At 38.1% G+C, this 18,783-nt stretch overlaps 1 protein-coding gene across 1 annotated transcript; it reads right to left on the minus strand.

The window, feature by feature from the left end:
* Positions 1 to 1,526: 1,526 nt before the first annotated feature.
* Positions 1,527 to 14,032, minus strand: LOC110099727 (cationic amino acid transporter 1). Its single transcript, XM_020826975.2, has 4 exons — positions 13,951 to 14,032; positions 12,804 to 13,240; positions 2,539 to 3,235; positions 1,527 to 2,381 (listed from the first exon to the last, which is right to left on the minus strand). Exons 2-4 carry the CDS (start codon positions 13,216 to 13,218, stop codon positions 1,700 to 1,702), a joined length of 1,794 nt encoding a protein of 597 aa, XP_020682634.1. The 5' UTR covers positions 13,219 to 13,240; positions 13,951 to 14,032; the 3' UTR covers positions 1,527 to 1,699.
* Between the last annotated feature and the right edge of the window lie 4,751 nt (positions 14,033 to 18,783).

An 18,783-nucleotide genomic window follows, 5' to 3' on the forward strand; every position in this document is an offset into this window, starting at 1 on the left:
AACATTCTAGACTTTCTATGTAACAATCCGCTAATAGTTTAAGATTAGCAAAAAACCTCCTAATTGAGTCAAGATTCGAACGACGAGAAGGAAAAAAAACCAACAAGCAAGAAGCGAAAAGGAATGGCCAAAGCCCTAATTTCGTCCTCAGAAATCCCAAAGGAAGGCAGGCCGCGGAAAGACGAAGGAGTAAGCTCCGAAAAAACTCCAGTAGGAGTGGAAACCGCTAACGCATCGACAAAAGAACGAGGAAACCTAGAACTAGATAAAAAACCCGAGTCCGACAAACGCGACAGCGCCATACCAACCTCAACAACCAGCACAAAAGAGAAAACCAAAAGAAAAAGAGGGAAGAAGGACATCCCTGAGCCAGAAAGCGGCGAAGGCCGCCGCCAGGATGCACCAGGCGAACCCTAGGACGCGAGCGCTGGGGATTCTTATGCAGGTTCTTTCTTTCGGAACATAAACTAATTGTTTGTGTTGATTTATTATATTAACATGTTAATCCATTTATCTATTGAAAAGTCATCTTTGTTGATTTTTGCCCTTAGAATTTTTCTAGCTAGTGTTGTAATTTTATTTTTTCATTAAAAAGATATTTAAAATTTCAATCTCCAAATCAAATTTTAGTTTAATTAATTTTCAATACTTAGCAGAACATTTACGTCAACATCAAATGTTAAAGCAATCAACGAATGTGGCAAAGAACTTTTTGTACATGAGGTAGAGGGCGTAGTTTAGGCGCAGCAAGAGACAAGAGGAAGAGGCTCGCACAAGCATTATTATATGAAAGAATACTGTGAGATATCTTCGTGTAGATGCTCGAACACAAAAAATGAATGAAGAAGAAAGAATTTTGAGCCGTTCTTCTTCGATATCCTACGACTTGAAGAACTTTTACAAGTTTGTTTCATAGCAACAACATACATGTGGTTTGTATGTTCTCCTATTGATTCTTGACTATCGATTCCAATATTATGTTATTTAGAGCAGATAGTGGTGTGATTATTTTGTTGGTTGGAATTAACTATGTAATGGATCTAAGAATGAATCTATGTTCTTAGTATTGTATAATCTAGGCATTTTTTGGTAAACCTAATGCACTTAAGGTTTGTAAGAATTCTTAATTAGTTGTTTTGAATATAAACAGTGTTAATGCAATATGTTGCAGAATCCAAGTTTGAGGGGTGATAAGTTGTATTCAATAATTTTGGTTAAACAATCAATACAGGTAAAAAAAATGCGTAATCTTTTAGGTAAAGGATATATTTCAGCATAAAAGAAAATTTGTGAGTGAGAGAGAGAAAATTATTATGTCCGGTGTCTGGATTCATCCGGACAACAATTCGGACGAGCCACATCACCCAAATACATCAGATCCCGATGTATTTACGTGACATGATGCGTCTGGATTGGATGTCCGGACATAATAATTCGCCGTGAGAAGAGAGAGAGAGAGAGAATTTTAATGATGAACATATATATTCTCCATTTTCATACTCTGAAAACACTGCACACATTTACACTTAATTTTTAAACAAATTTCTTTCTTTATATTAAATTCAAGCACCAACATTTCCCAACAACAATAATATAAAACTTGCCCATTTCATCCATTTCATAAATAATAATCAGCCAACCACAACGCGCTTCCATCTTCCTTACATTAATCATAATTACAGTTACTAAAGCCCCGCAATCATGCTCCGGCGGGGTGGCCTTCCATGGCCGCACCGCCGTTTCCCTCCTCTATCTTCGTTGCCTCCCTGCTCAAATCTGCAGCCTTAGCAGTATCATAGGAAGCGTGGAGCCCCAAAAAGAAATAATAAACCAGCAACAGCACCGTCCACACCCCAAACCTCGCGAACGAAAGCCCGTCAATAGATCCCAACAGAAATATGTTTATAACGATCGACGCTGACGGAAGCCATGGCACTAACGGCACTCCCCACAACCTCGGCTTCCTCGCCTGCGGCACCGTCAAGTGCAGCCCCAGAGTGGATAAAAACCAAACCGGCACTGTGACCAAGTAACCCACCCAACCCTTCTTGCTCAACGCCCAGTACAGAGCTGTGGCGACGGAGGAGGAGAGTATGAGGAGAAGGTAGGCGATGAGCTTGTTGCGGTTGGCGGAGGTGGTTTCGCCGGAGACGTAGTAGCGGCGGACGAGGAGAGCGACGGCGACGAGCATGAAGATGAAGAGGGTGGAGATGGAGAGGAGGTTGGAGAGGATGCCGAGGCTGGTGAAGAAGGCGATCACGGCAGTGGCGATGAGCATGACGATGGTGGCGTTGATGGGGGTGCCAGTGCGTGGGTGGACGTTGGCCAGCCATGGAGGGACCATGTGGGTGCGAGCGATGTGTGTGAGGTACCTCGCTTGACTGCAAAAAATCATTTTTATATTAAAAAAAAAAGATTAATCACATTTTAATATGTGATTCAAAATTAAAATGAAAGCAATTTTAAATAAAATAATAAATATTTTAAATATAAGTACTTTAATAAACGATTTTAGCAGAACGATGTAGTATGGCTTACCCCACGGCGGAGACGAGGAGGACGGTGGTCATGCCTTTGAGCGCGCCGAAGGCCACAATGTACTTAGCCCAATCCATGCCGACATTGGAGAACGCCACCGAGAAGGGAGCGTCGGGGTCGATTTTGGTGTACGGCTGCATCAAACAGAGAACCAAAGCTAGGAGGCAGTAACAGGCGGTGGTGATCGACATGGCGCCGACGAGTCCAATGGGTATGTCCTTGGCCGGGTTCTTAGTCTCTTCCGCCATGGTGGAGACGGCGTCGAAGCCGACATAGGCGAAGAAGAGGACGGCGGAGGCGGAGAAGATCCCGCGGGTGCCGAAGGGGGTGAAGGGGGTGAGGTTGTGGGTGTTGGCCTTGGTGAGTCCGGCGATGATTATGAAGAGGATGATGGCGAGGTGGACGATGGAGGCGATGTAGTTGAACCGGGATGTGCCTTTGGTGGAGACGACGGCGACGATGCAGACGACGGCGATTACGACGCAGGCGATGGGGTCGAGGCGGGAGTAGTCGGCGGAGAGGGAGGTGGCGTGGATGCGGAAGTCGTTGGGGTGGTGGTTGAGAAGGGTGGCGAAGTATGAGGTCCATGAACGGGCAACGGCTGCGCCACCGATGACGTATTCGAGGAGGATGTTGCCGGCGGCGATGAAGGCCATGAAGTCGCCCAGCTCCACCCGAAGGTAAGCGAAGGAGCCCCCTGCGTTAGAGAGTCTGCATGTGTTAATTGAGCATTTAATTTAAAGGAAGAACAGAAAGCATAGAAGGGAAGTCATAATCGGCTTAGGATTTAATCTTAATTTTCTGAAAAAAAATTGCAGGTGAACACTAATTACAAATCAATTTCTTCATCTTTTTCAATTTCATTTCCTCTAATCAAATAGAGCCTAGCGCATATAGTTCTATATTGCAATTTCAGAAATTGACGTGCCTGCAAACGATCTATTCAATGGGAAATTGAAGCTCCTCTGCCTTCTGGTGATGTTGCTTTGAGGTAAATGAGGAGGATTCATAAGAAACTCTCTTCAAAGTTTAAAATTATTGAATTGAATATAAGTTAATCCAAACATGTCAAGTTCATACAAGTGAGATAGTGAACTTAATTCTAAAATTAAAAATTACTCATTAGTTGGAACAATTATCCCCCCGGCCAGAGTCTTATGTGCTGTTGTTACTCAACAGGCATAACCTAGTGGTGGAATCAGAAAGAGTTTATGATGGGCAATTATTCATTATAGAAATTTTTATTAGAAGAATAATTATTTTAATTATTTAGCATGCTTTTCAATAAATATAGTTGTTCAAATTTTATTTTATTTTATTTTAAATATAAAATTATGCATTTCATAATAACAGACGAAATCAAGTTCTGATCAAAGGGCAATTGCTTCCCCAAAAAAAAAAATTATAAGAGAGATTATATAAGTAATTTGCTCCCCCCTCTTTATTTTGCCCCCTTTTTTGCCCTAATTGTATGTATTAGAGCATTAAGCACAGCAATTAGATTAGCTTAATTACTCTTCTACACAAACCAATTATCAGGTGGACACGTGTACACTTATGCTTGGTTAACTCTTATATATATGTCCATGTAATAATGATGAAGGACATAATAAGAATTTCTCTTTTTCACATCATCTTCTTCCCGCCGTGACCGGCGCTCTCTCTCTCAAATCCGATATTTCTACATGGTATCAGACGAAGGACGCTCCTCCGGACCATCTCCAATGGCGACGCAAACCCCGCCGGCGACGGCTCTTAGCCCTTCTCCGTCGCAAGATGATTCCTCTGATACAAATTTTCTTTACCCATCTCTGAAATTCATTCTTGCAAATCTCAAATCTCTTGTCCCTCATCATCTGTCACCGAATAAATATCCAGTATGGTGTAATCAGATCCTGAAATTGTTCAAAGCCAACGGATTCTCCCAGTTTCTTGAACCATCACCGGAATCCAACTCCTCCTCCGAAACTCAAGACTCGTCAAATCTTGATCCAAAATCGCACAAATGGCTTATCACCGATCAGAATCTTGCCGCTGCACTCTGTTATACAATTTCTGCTCCGGTGATCCCGTTCGTGATGCATCTTGAATCGACACAGGAGATATGGGCGGCACTTCAATCCCGCTTCCAATCTTCCAACAGATCGAAGGTAACTCAGCTCAAGAATGAGCTTCATAACATCTCAATGCGAAATCTATCGATGCAGGACTACTTGACGGACATCAAGAAACTCGTCGATCAAATCACCTCCGCCTGGTCTACCTTAGACACCGAGGACATCATCATTTACATCCTAAACGGACTACCGCAATCCTACCAGTCGTTCAAGACGTCAATCCGTTATATACAATCCCCACTCTCGCTAGACAGTTTCTACGCAATGCTCATTACAGAAGAAATCCATCTGCGAGCGGACAATCAGCGCTATTCATCTCTTCCCGACACAAATGCTGCCCTCTATACTATGAGGGGCAGAGGACGTCGCTGGCGCTCTCGCTCACAATCGAACAACACCACTTCTCCTAAAACAGGTTCAAAGCCGCTGCCACAATGTCAAATCTGTACCAAACGCGGCCACACAGCGGACGTATGCTGGCATCGGCCAATGCCAATTACACTCCCCCTTCTGTCCAGTCCTCAGGCAACAATGGACAAGCTCTTCTCGCCGCACCAGAGTCGAATTCCACCAACTGGTATCTTGACTCCGGCGCATCCTCGCATATGACTCATACCTCGGACAATATCAGTAACGCCTTGTACTACCGCGGATCGGATCAAATAACAGTTGGGAATGGAAGATCCATTCTGATCGCTCACTCAGGCAATGGAATTCTTCCAACCCCGGATCCTATGTTATCTCTATCCCGTCTTCTTCACATTCCCTCCATCTCTTACAATTTGATTTATGTCTCTAATCTCGTTCGTGACAACAACATTGCCATTACTTTTGATCTTAACGGTTTCATGTGTAAGGATGCGCAGACGCACAAGGTCCTGCTTCGCGGTTCATGTAAGAACGGCTTGTACCCGATCTCAATCAAGAATAAAAAACAAGCGAAGCAAGCTCTTTCCACAGTACATTCGCCGCAACCAAACTGGCACGCAAGACTTGAGCATCCTCATCGCCGCATCCTAACCACGATCTCCAACAGCAATCCTTCACTGCGAATTACGCTCAATTCTCCCAATTGTGTTTCTTGCTTTTCTTATAAAAGTCACAAGCTTGTATTTTCTAACTCTGATAGTAGAACAAACACTCCTCTATCTCTTCTTCACTTCGATGTATGGGGATCCTCTCCGGCCTCCTCACATTAGGGGCTTCGCTATTATCTTTTAATAACAGATGATTTTTCTCGCTTTAGTTGGATTTTTCCATTCTCACTTAAATATGATGTTTCACGAATCTTTATTAATTTTATTATCTTCATTGAAAGACAAACGAGCAAGAATATCAAAGCCGTCCGCACAGACGGCGGCCGGGAATTCGTTAATAAGATCTTCGACGAATTTCTTCAGAACAGAGGAATACAACATCAACGCTCCTGCCCATACACGCCCGAGCAGAATGGTCTCGCTGAAAGGAAGCATCGTCACATTGTTGACACGGCCCGAACTTTGCTTCATACCGCCTCAATGCCAATTACCTACTGGCCGGACGCCGTCACCACCGCTGTATACTTGATCAACCGCATGCCCACACCCACCACTAACAATGTTTCTCCCTGCAGCTTATGTTTCAACGCACTCCAGACTACTCCCATCTCCGGACATTCGGCTGCGAATGTTTCCCCCTGCTTCCAAGCCACGCTCACAATAAACTTCAGCCTAACTCTATCTCGTGCATCTTTCTCGGTTATCCTGAAAATCAGAAGGGGTACAAATGTCTAGATAGACTAACCAACAGAATTCTCATATCAAGACACGTGAGATTCATAGAATCATCCTTTCCATTTACTCAATCGACCATCTCGCAACCGCCGGATCATCATGAGCTCCCACCATCTATGCTCATACCGGTGTCCGTAAATCCAATACCAAAATGCACAACCACCACTCCTAGACAACCGGCACCCAATTCTCCCAGAACCGGCTCTCGGCAGTCCTCTCCTCCTCGCTCAGCTTCCACTGCCGACTCCAGCACCATAACGTCCAGCTACAAGGCACCATATGATCACTCGGGCTCAAACCGGAAACCTCACACCAGACTTAACCTCATTCATAGTGAAGCCACATCTACCGATCCCACAAGCTACACTGAGGCAAATAAATCCTTCGACTGGCGACAAGCGATGGCGGCAGAGTTCTTCGCCCTGCAAAGACAGGGAACCTGGCAACTTGTCCCGCCGCCTCCCAATACACCAGTACTGGGGTGCAAATGGACGTTTCGACGGAAGTTCCACTCCGATGGCTCCGTAGCACGTTTCAAAGCACTACTGGTGACGCTTGGAAACCAGCAGGAGCTCGGGCTTGACTACGTGGAAACCTTCAGTCCTATCGCCAAGCTCCCCATGATCCGCGTTCTATTCACCGTCGCGCTATACAATGACTGGAAGGTTCATCAGCTAGACGTCGAGAACGCCTTTCTTCACGGCAATCTGGACGACACGGTCTACATGAAGCAGCCAAAAGGCTTCGAGGATTCCATTCATCCGCACCATGTTTGTCTTCTGCGCAAAGCCAAATACGATCTGCGACAGGCACCTCGACAATGGTACACTACATTCTCCAGCTACATCACCAAACTCGGCTTCCAACACAGCAAGTCTGATCCCTCCCTGTTAACATTGTGCATGGGAACCTCTAAAATCTTCCTTCTCGTCTACGTCGACGATATACTCGTCACGGGCAACGACGAGGCAGCAATCTCCGTCTTCCTCAACAAGCTCCACACTACCTTCGCCCTGAAACACCTAGGTGATGCAAATCACTTCCTGGGCATCAAAATTCAAAAACACCCAGATAAGTATTTTCTATCTCAGCACGCATATGCCTCCTCCATAATTCAGCAGTCTAAATTAGTGCAATGTAACCCCACATCTAATCCGTCCTGCACCAAGCTCCCAATAGACTTCCCTATCGACTCTAATCTGGATGATCCATCCTTGTATAGGAAGCTTACCGGCGTGCTACAGTATCTCACCATCACCAGGCCGGACATCGCCTACGCCGTCAACAACCTATCCCAGCATATGCACGATCCACAGCCCATCCATCTTCACATCCTAAAGAAGCTGCTCCGTTACATCAAAGGAACAACACACTTCGGTCTTCCGATCACAAAATCGGATCTTCGGCTACGAACGTACTCCGACGCCGACTGGGCCAGCGACCCTGTCACCCGCAAATCCACCTCTGGTTACTGTTCGTTTCTCGGCAGCACACTTGTGTCATGGGCTGTCAAGAAGCAAACCACCGTGTGTCGCTCGTCAACTGAATCCGAGTATCGAGCCCTCGCCGCCGACACCATCTGGCTCAAGCGGCTGCTCACTGACTTCCACATCGAGCACAACCAGCATGTCAAGCTCCACTGCGACAACACCTCGGCGATCGCCCTCGCAAACAACCCGGTGTTCCACGCGAGAACAAAGCACATCGAGATCGATCACCGGTTCTTGCGCGAGAACCTCAACAACAACCACATTCGTCTTCTTCCCATCAAAACCGTGGATCAGCTCGCCGATCTGCTGACGAAACCTCTGTCCACACACCGATTTAAAATGCTTCGGGACAAACTCACGATCACTCCTGACCCATTCGTTTGCGGGGGGCTATTAGAGCATTAAGCACAGCAATTAAATTAGCTTAATTACTCTTCTACACAAACCAATTATCGGATGGACACGTGTACACTTATGCTTGGTTAACTCTTATATATATGTCCATGTAATAATGATGAAGGACATAACAAGAAGTTCTCTTTTTCACATCATCTTCTTCCCGCCGTGACCGGCGCTCTCTCTCTCAAATCCTGTATTTCTACAGTCTGTAAGCCTCATACAGATGAAAAATAATTTTGACTCGACCACGAACGGCTTCACTTTTTAGTGCAGCACATTTGTAGGCAGCAACTCGACCTTGACAAAATAGTGTTCGTAGCCGACGTCTATTCATGAGCTTCTCCAATCTTTGATGAGTGACTTGTATTTTTTCAAAAATGTGTTTGTTCTTGTTTCAATAATCACTAAATAGCCTTGAAATAAATCTGTTTGTTTTTGTTTAAAAAATCTATTTTCAGGCATGTTTTTTGTTTCATAAATTTCTATGTATCTGTGTTCTTTTTTTTATGTTTAGTGTTTACTGAAAAGTTGAAATAAATCAGTGTTTTCTTATTTTTTTGGTATTAAATATGATTAAGATTTCATTTGAAATAGCTTTTCTAACAAATAGAATGATATACTTAAATTGATTATGCACTTGCATTTTAGTTTTTTTTAACCACATTTTTGGTTAAAAGGGTAATATAAGTTAATTATCTATTATAACATTTATTGTATATCATTTCTTTCAAGACGGATTATTATTTATGTGGCTAAAAATTCTTCTGACTAAAGATAACTATTTAATCATATTTTTTTTGAAAAAATTAAATTAAACAATTTCAGCTATATCACCATAATCATATTTTTTTCAAAAATATCACTAGGAAAACCAAAATTATTTTAAACAAAATGTTGTTAAAAAAAACATATTAAACAAAATGTTGCAGGAAATTATTTTAAATAAAATGTTGCAGGAAATAAACCACTAATAATAATCATAAAATCTTTCTACTTAAAAAGTCTTTGCAGAAATTATTTTAAACAAAATGTTGCAGGAAAAAAAAAAACATTGATTATGCACTTGCTTTTTATAATATATACTCGTGTTCAATTTGATCCTAAATATATTTTTAGGACTTAATAGATGAAATGTTATTTAAAGAGAAAATAGTATGTAGAGATTGACTCGACCGATCTCCTAGCTGATCTTAGACTCGAACCTTCAATATAAACTTAGGATGTAAATGATAGGGACAAAGTTTGAAGAACTTATCTTTTGAAGAGACCCATCAATCAAGAAGTTATCAATCGTTTGAAGAATATACTAATTTGCTAGAGTACAACATGCAAAAAAATGTTTCTTATCTTTACTGCTAAATATTCAAGTCCCAATAAAAAATTATGAAAGGCCAAGTTGGTGAAGAGTCATTTATTCGAGAAGGGTTTAGAAATTGAAAGAAGAAAGAAAAATTACATAGTCATGTACTTATGTTGGAGAGTATGATAGTGACCATAATAAGATAAGACAAAAATGTAAAGATTTATTGAAAAATCACGAACACAAACTTACGACGTTATGGTTGATCAAAGATGAGAAGAACAAAAAAGATTGCAATGTCATGTCAAATGTTGTAGTTGATTGTGTTCAATTTCTTTTACACAAAGAATTATCATTTCGTGGATATGACGAGTAATTCGGGTCAACTAATCGAGAAAATTCTCCTCATGATTCTTCTTTGTATGACATGATTAAATTCAATTGATTTCTTCAAAACTTATGATGAGAAAAGTTGATATGTATAGCAAAATTATTCCAAAGTGATTTTTTTATCATTACTTTGTGGTTTTTAAAAGTCAATTATCTACTTATATCATTAATATGCATATCAATGATGAGTTCTCCTCTCTAAATATTATTGTTGAGCTTTAAAGCAAATTGTTAAGGTTAAGAAGAATCGTATGTATCTTCTAGTTTATAGACAAATTAGTTTAACATTAACTTTACCAGTTGCTATTTCTACAATGAATAGAGCAATTTTTGCAATGAAGATTATCAAAGATTGATTGTATAATATGATGAGTGATGATTGACTCAATAATTATTTAGTACCTTACATTAAAAAAGATATATTCGATTTGATTCTTAATGAGGTTGTAATGCAACATTATCAAAAGATACAAAATAAATTAATAAGCTTGTAATAATTTTCAATTTATCTATTATTATAAAATACAAGATTTTGTTTTGAATTATATCTTCATTTTTTATATTTTCAATTTATATGAAAAATTTTATTCAAAATTTCCCCTTTTTTTTACATAAAATTAAAATCTCCACTTATAACACTAAGAAGCATGCAAGATAAGTCAAACAACAAAATAGCTAAAACTGTACTAAAATACAATATAATCACTTGTGTGAAGCAACTCATATTAATCAATTAATTGAGAGTTTTGACTATTAACTAAAATGTTCTAGATTTGAATCTTACGTATGCGATACCTTTACGAGTTTGTCTCAATTGCCTAATCATCAATCTCCAATATTTCTATGAAATTATCAACTAAAATCATATAAGACCAATATAATATTAATCTTTTACAAGTTTACAACCACAAAAGACCTATGCTATGCTTTAAATTTTATATTATAATCATCATTAATTAAAGAGAATATTAATAATTTTTATATATGAACATATTATATTCATTTGCAAAAAAAAATTATATAAAACTTGGCCATGAAATTTTCTTGTTTTATATCCTGAATATTTAAACATGCAAGTGATTTTTTTTAACATTTAGAGTAAATTAAAGCAAACTCACACACATATCGTATGTGCAAGACTCAAATCCAAAACCTCTTAGTTGATAGTCAAACTCTTAACTAATCTATCAAAATGAGTGGCATCACGTAAATGATATATTATGTTGTATTTTTGTATAATTTTAGCTATTTTATTCTTTAGGTTTATCTTACCTGTTTCTTATTGTTATAAAAGTAAATATTTGAATTTTATGTAAAATTGGGAAAAAAATTGAATAAAATTTTATTTTTATTTTTCTCCAAAATCTATTCTCCCTCTCTTTCTTTCTCCCCGCCCCTTCTCTCGCTCTCTAAGTAGAAGCATTCAAGAAGCAGATTAGTCAATAACTAAAACGTAAAAGCATAGTGATCGAGAAAGACAATTTGAAAGAAATGAAAGAATATTAGGCACATTAAATGTGCTTTAACTTCTAACAGTCGAACCATTAATTAATCCTATCAAACGTCAACGCGCCGAATGGTTATGGACGCCGGACCACTACTGAATTAACTAAAGACAATAAGAGCTGAGCTGTGCACATGAAGACCCAGAGTCGTCAAACGCTACAAGTGGGCCTAGTTGTAGAAATTGAAATGCTCATGAATTAAAAAGTCCTAAGCCTTTATCAGTTTCACACGGGAGGAAATGCGATGAAATTTTTATTAATTATAGCTTTGCACTTCAATCTTCCGGTGTAAGTAATTTATCTTAATTCCAAAAAAAAAACTTCAACACTTATAACAAAACAAGGTATTAAAAGAGATAATTGAAAAAATTAAACAAATTTAGTAAATTATGTGAAATCATATGTAAAATAGAAGATAAAACATCACTAAATTATATGATTAGTGAAGAACTTTCATGTATAAATTTGATTAGACTCTCCAAATATTAAAAGTTTCATCTTCATCTTTTGATTTTTTAAATAATAATTTACATGATTTTATGAGAAAGATTAATTTGATTCTTATTTAAATATTCAAAGACCAATTTAATATTTTTTATGCAATTAAGACTATTTTGATTCTTTAATAATAATTACCAATTAGATTCTTTTCTAAAAAATTATCCATATCAAATATATTTACTATAATAAGTTATTTACAACTTTCCATCAAACAGCTCAAGATAATGACAAAAGCAAGAAAAATATAATCCTAACTAATTTGAAGAAAAAATAGGTAATTAAGTGAAGATATTCTCATTAAATGTATTTATAAATTTTAAGTTTTTTTTAGATAAATTAATATATATGTACTGCATTTATTTTAAATATATTCAAAAGTTTAAAAATTAAATATTATTGTAGTTTTTTTGGGACATTTAGGTCAATTAAGGCAAACTCACACACACCACGCATACACAAAGACTCGAACCCAGGACCTCTTAGTTGAAGCAAAAGCTCTCAACCAACAGGCCAAGGTGAGCTGTGTAAATATTATATTGTAGTTAATATTGTTTTTTTTAACTAATTTTGATATTTTTAGTAACAAACCAATTAAGCAAATTAAAATATTCATGTAAACGATAATGACAAGTATGAACACCTTGAAAGCAAAGTGTCAAAAAAATTAAAAAAAAAAAGAAGATAAAAGAAATAGTAGGTGCCGAAAAAGGAATTGGAAGTTATAAGCAAAAAAGTTAAGAAATACTAAAAAAAAATAAGCATCGTATGGCATCAGCAATTAAGAAGAATACCTGCAACGGGAATCTCGACAGCGAACTCGGTGTAACAGAAGACGGAAAGCATGGCGGAAACGCCGGAGACAGCGAATGATAGAATCACGGCAGGACCAGCCTCCTCCTTGGCTTCCTGGCCGGTGAGAACGAAGATCCCGGCTCCGATGACAGCGCCGATTCCGAACCAGATGAGATCCCACCAAGAAAGATTCTTCTTCATCTCGTGCCCGCTTCGTGCCCTCACCTCTGTAAGCTCGCTCTTCTCCAATGATCTCGTTAAGACCCGATCTCGCAGGCGCATCCCCGTTTCCCTCAGCGCGCGCCCGTAATTCTCCCAACTCTGGAAGGATTCCTCTGGTAGGAAATCATCTTTCGTGCACGAACACCCCCGCCTCCTTGCTGCTGTTCCACCGGCATCTCCTCCAGTTCCCATCGTTAATCGATTTCAACGGCGTCTTTTCGAACCAAAAAAAAAAAAAAAAGACGAATCGATGATCAGATTTAGAAACCAATAAGTGATAGAGGGATTCTGATCATTTCAAGAGAATTTGAGATTCATTTTCTGATTCTATTTATTAAATCATAAAACCTCTTCTCGAATAAAAGCAGAGAAACTTAAACAGACTTTCGATGAATATAAACGACAAGAAGGGGATTTCGTTACCTAAAGGAAAGGGCAAAGAGGCCGTGGAAGGGGAGTGTGTTCCTCTGCGGGAACGGAGCATTATATCTATCATCATTCGCTTAACTATTCCGTTTTGTTTTGATGAATGCCCGCAAATAATGAGCATTTAATATTAAAAAATATAAATCTCCAAAACCCTAAATCAAAACAAGCTATTCCTTATGCAAAATTCATTTAAAAAAATTGCTTATATGATAAATCTACTGTGGTAAAAGGTCAGAGAAATTTCAAAAGCAATGATCCATTACGCTAGAATCCAAGGAATTCCGGATCCGAAACGCCGAGAACAGCATCATTCATGAATGAGATTAAAAAAATAACGAAACTAATAAGGGTGTAGATCAGACGGAACGCTTGAAATTATAGAAAAAAATTCAGAGTAAAAGACGACGGGAATCCAAGTGAAACATGCATCAAGTGGAAAATAGCTTATGTTTGAGTTAATCCAACGGACAAAAAGCGAGCATTACGCCGGCCTACCTCCGAAGAATATCCGCCGGTGAGATTCCGACTATCGCCGGAGAAGGGAGACGAAGAAAGCTTAAACTCTCGGACCGCGAGATAAGCGAGGGTCGAGGGATATATAACAGCAACGCGAGCCGCCGAGTGACCTAGCACTGTGCCAGTAATATTTGACAGACACGTGGCAGTTGATCTCCCTGCTCCAATCGTTTGAGAACTGATTTTGACCGTCGGATCTGTTTGTTCGGCGTATCGACGGTGAGATGGGGTGATTAGTGTGAACCATGAGTTGGCGCGGCGAGTTATTTTCGACGGTAGGAGAATCCGCAATGAGCGAATCATGCGGGGAGTTTGGGAAATGGGAATTGAATATTCTAATTCGATCGGACGGCTCTAATTACTTAACAGATTCCGAATCTCTAGTGGACTTTTCGCCGCTGCGCATAATTCACTCGTGCTACCGTTCAAACTTCCAATCGGACGCTCGGCTTTGTAATATATTTAGAATTTTGTTACGGTGCTCATTTAGAGCAATTATTAGGTCCGGTCATCGAACGTGTTTATAGACTAATAATCATGCCCCACATCACCTAAAACTCGGTATTGAACACTCGGTATTGCTCGGTATATATTTGGATACGTTCGGATTTGACCGGACATAATAATTGCTCGCTCATTTGACGGCTGTGGAATTCTCATGTGTTATGATCGATAATTATAAAAAATATAAAATTATTGCTATAAATAACTCATTTCGTATTGGTCTATTAGCTATCGATCAAACGATATTGTGTTGGTTTCATAAGAAGTATATAAATTTAATTTAGGTTTCATTTGGGATAGTGATGTGGAAAATTATAGCTGAAGTTTTTTCTTAGGACTAGTTTATTATAGTTTGTTACAAATTTTTTAGAATCTTCTAGGTTTATCTAGGTTTTCTCTACTTGAGTAGTATATATGTGGGATGTGTAAGAGGAAGGGGGTCGAGAAGTTCTTTGGGTTGGCATGATCCAAAACCAGGATATGAATATTGATAATGCCAAACAAGGGCGCTTTCTTTAGCTTCTATGCTCGATCCACCATCAGTTGTTTTAGTGTATGACTGCATGAAAAGTTCAGCAATCGGCTTCCAGTCAAAGTCTAGCATGGGTACACTTGTTTCCCATTCCGACTCTTGATTTTGCCTCATAAAGAGTGCAAGTTTGTTGCAAGGTGAAAACCATTCTTTACCACCAACAAGAAATACCAAGTTGTCTGGATCCCTACCGAGGTTATTGAGGATGCTTATAACTTCAGGAGTAGGCTTCTTGCGTATAAATGTTTGAGGCATCATGGTGCCATCATATTCTAGAAGGATAGCTCAATTTTTTGTTTTATGGTATGCTGAAACAATGTGCTTAATAGAAAGTTTTTTTAAATTGGGGTCAAGTGCAATGACCTTGAAGCCCAAACCAATGGATACAACATTGGCATACTTGGGAAGGACGTACTGAGACCATGGTAGGATGAGGTGCTTAAACATTGGTTTTGGTTTGGGCTTCCGGGTCATTAATGCACTTGACCCCAATTTAAAAAACTTCATGTTGAGCATATTATTTCAACATACCATAGAACCAAAAACTGAACTATCCTTCTAGAATATGATGGCATCACGATGTCTCAAACATTTATCAGCAAGAAGCCTACTCCTGAAGTTATAAGCATCCTCAATACTTCAATAGCTTGGGTAGGGATCCAGACAACTTGGTATTTCTTGTTAGTGGTAAAGAAAAGTTTTCACCTTGTAGCAACCTTGCACTTGGGGATTAACACGGCTTCTTTATGAGGCAAAATCAAGAGTCGGAATGGGATACATGTGTACCCGTGCTAGACTTTGACTGGAAGCCGATTGCTAAACCTGTCATGTAGCTATACACTAAAACAATAGATGGATCGAGCATTGAAGCTAAAGAAAGTGCCCTTGTTTGGCATTATCAATATGCATGTCCTGATTTTGGATCATGCCAAGCCAAAAAAACTTCTGGACCACCTAGAAAGTGTTAACATGTTTAAAGTTTATGAAGTTTCTGGCCTTATGGGTATGCATTTATTCGACCAAGGGATTTGGTTAATTGGGATGTCCACCTCTAGCTCTCTCCCAATGACGAGCTTCGAATGGAGTCGATCTTTTTGAACGCAAGGGGAGAATGATGTGGAACATTATAGCCTAAGTTTTTCCTTAGGACTAGCTTACTATAGATTTTTACAAGTTTTCTAGAATCTTCTAGTATTCTCTAGGTTTTCTCTACTTGAGTAGTATATATATGGGATGTGTAAGAGGAAGGAGGTGATATGATGAATATTATATAAATTGAAGCTTAGTGCTTGGTTTGCTATCTTGCTCTTGAAAAATCCTTCAAGCATCCTCTTCTTCCAACGATCCAGTCTACATTAAATAGCTTTTGACTACTAATTTTATATTGTTTTTGATTTTTTTTTTTACAAAAAATTTATTTTCGAAAACACTAAGACAATTGTCTCAAATAAAGTCATACTTAAAGTCCAAAAAAAAAAGCTCCATCGGAATATTTTTTTGATATTTTTGAGTTGATTAAGTCAAACTCATATATATACGCAAATTTAGAACATAAGACACATTGGTTGTGACTGGCAGGCAACAAATCAAGATCAGTCATGTCTCAATTAGAACGTAAAAGAGTGAAATAATGTGCCAGTAAAGTTAGTTAATAAAAGTATTATTATTATTATTAAGAGAGAGCCATTGTGATCAAGTTTAATTGCACGTTGATTTTAGGTCATTAAATTTTTTTTTTTAAAAGAGAGGATTATTAAAATAGCTTTTTATTAGGTCAATCTCAATTATTTAAAAAACATACGCAACAAATATAAGACTTTTACCACAGAAAAAAATATAATATAAACAAAATTTTATATGAATTTGCATGTGGAATTACTTGTTTTGATGAATTTTTTTGTATGGATTTATGTATTGTTTAATATTAAATGCTCATTATTTGCAGGTATCCATCAACACAAATAGAAATATTTATGCGAGGGATGATAGATATGTAAAATCTAATTGTGATGATCAATTGGGTTGTATTATTATCGTGGACATCAATTCGTTTGTTGTATTAATATTCGACATTGTGTACCATGCATCGACGTTGTATACCCGAGCGCCCCGGCACTATAGAGTTTTTTTGGGAGAAATGACAGAGCGAAGCGCTACCATGCTCTAGATTTGACGTCACAGCTTTATGTATTGCCACATCATTGTTAGACAGATCGAGATCAAAGGTTTGAGCGCCGCAACGCTCCACACTGGCACCACATCGCTGCAAACTGGCGCAACAACGCTTCAAGGTGAACGACTAAACAATTTTCTTTCTCGTTTTTTCTCAAGTGTGGCATCTCTTGGTGATATATATTTGACTTTCTCTATTGTTTTGAAGACTCCATCTTTTTTTCTACGTTAAATCCTAGTGTCTTTTATTTTCCAATATATTTTAGTTTTTTTTTATTTGTTTCATTGCGGTGTTTTACTTTCATCCCCAACAAGTATAATCTTCCAGCAAGGAACAAACTCCCCTTCTCAAGCCCCTTTGTCCTTTCCTTTAGGTATCGAATTCCCCTCCTAGTTTGTTTTTAAGAACATTTCGATCAATTAAGACAAATTCACACACACGTCATATATGTAAGACTCGAACTCAAAACTTCTTGATTATTATCGAAAATCACAAACCAATAAACTAAAATTGAGTTTTCTTGTCGTTTATATTCTCAGAAAATCTCTCTATGTTTAAGTTTCTCTGCTTTTATTCGACATTAAGTTTTATAATAAATAAGATCAGAAAATGAATTAAAAGTTATCTTGAAATGATCAGAATCCCTCTATCACTTACTGCTTTCTGAAATCTGATTACGGGGATCTTCGTTCTAACCGGCCAGGAAGCTAAGGAGGACGATGGTCCTGCCGTGGTTCTATCATTCGCTGTCTCCGGAGTTCCGCCATGCTTTCCGTCTTCTGTTACACCGAGTTCGCCGTCGAGATTCCCGTTGCAGTTCTTCATCATAATCGCTGATTCCATATGATGCTTGTTTTTTTTTTTTTTTACTTTTTTAAAACTTTCTTTAAAGGTGTTCATACTTTTCACTATCGTCTACATGAAAATTTTAATTGGCTTAATTGGTTTGTTACTAAAAATATCAAAATTAGCTAAGAAAGAAGAATATTAACTACAATAAGATATTTAATTTTTTAACTTTTAAATTTATTTTAAATAAATGCAATACATTATATATAAATCCATTTAATGAGAATATCTTCCTTTCATCACCTAATTTTTCTCCAAATTTGTTATGATTATATTTGTCTTTTTTATTATCTTGGGTTATTTTAACTAATTATAGCAAATATATTTGATATGGAAAAGAAAATTGAGAAAAGGATCTAATACTTGGTATCATTTTTTGGGATAAAAATATCTATTTTAATTTGGTATCAAATTAAGCCTTTGTGTGGATCAGCTTTAGATTATTGTTTTTTCCCGCTTCTAAAAAAAATTAAACTAAAAAATAACTTTATAAAGCAAAAAAAAAAAAAAAAATTCCAAACAAAACCTAATCCCTCTCATAAAATTATTTTTAGATCAATATTAGAAAAATTCATGCAATATCCGCCTGTGTGAAATAGATAAAGGCATAAGACTTTTTAATTCATGAGAATTTCAATATCTACAACTTTTTTACGTCTTCATGTGAACAGCTCAGCTCTAATTGTTTTTAATTTATGAAGTAGTAGTGATGTATGATGCAGATTAATTAATGGTTCTAAACTATTCTTTCATT

Source organism: Dendrobium catenatum, unplaced genomic scaffold (assembly GCF_001605985.2).
Source record: "Dendrobium catenatum unplaced genomic scaffold, ASM160598v2 fragScaff_scaffold_253, whole genome shotgun sequence".
NCBI classification, from domain to species: domain Eukaryota; kingdom Viridiplantae; phylum Streptophyta; class Magnoliopsida; order Asparagales; family Orchidaceae; genus Dendrobium; species Dendrobium catenatum.

Coding starts and splice junctions, on each gene's coding strand:
- LOC110099727 (XM_020826975.2), bottom strand. CDS start 13,218: ATGGGAACTGGAGGAGATGCCGGTGGAACAGCAGCAAGGAGGCGGGGG. Junction 3,236..12,803: donor TGTCGAGATTCCCGTTGCAG/GTATTCTTCTTA, acceptor TCTCTAACGCAG/GGGGCTCCTTCGCTTACCTT. Junction 2,382..2,538: donor CTCCTCGTCTCCGCCGTGGG/GTAAGCCATACT, acceptor GATTTTTTGCAG/TCAAGCGAGGTACCTCACAC.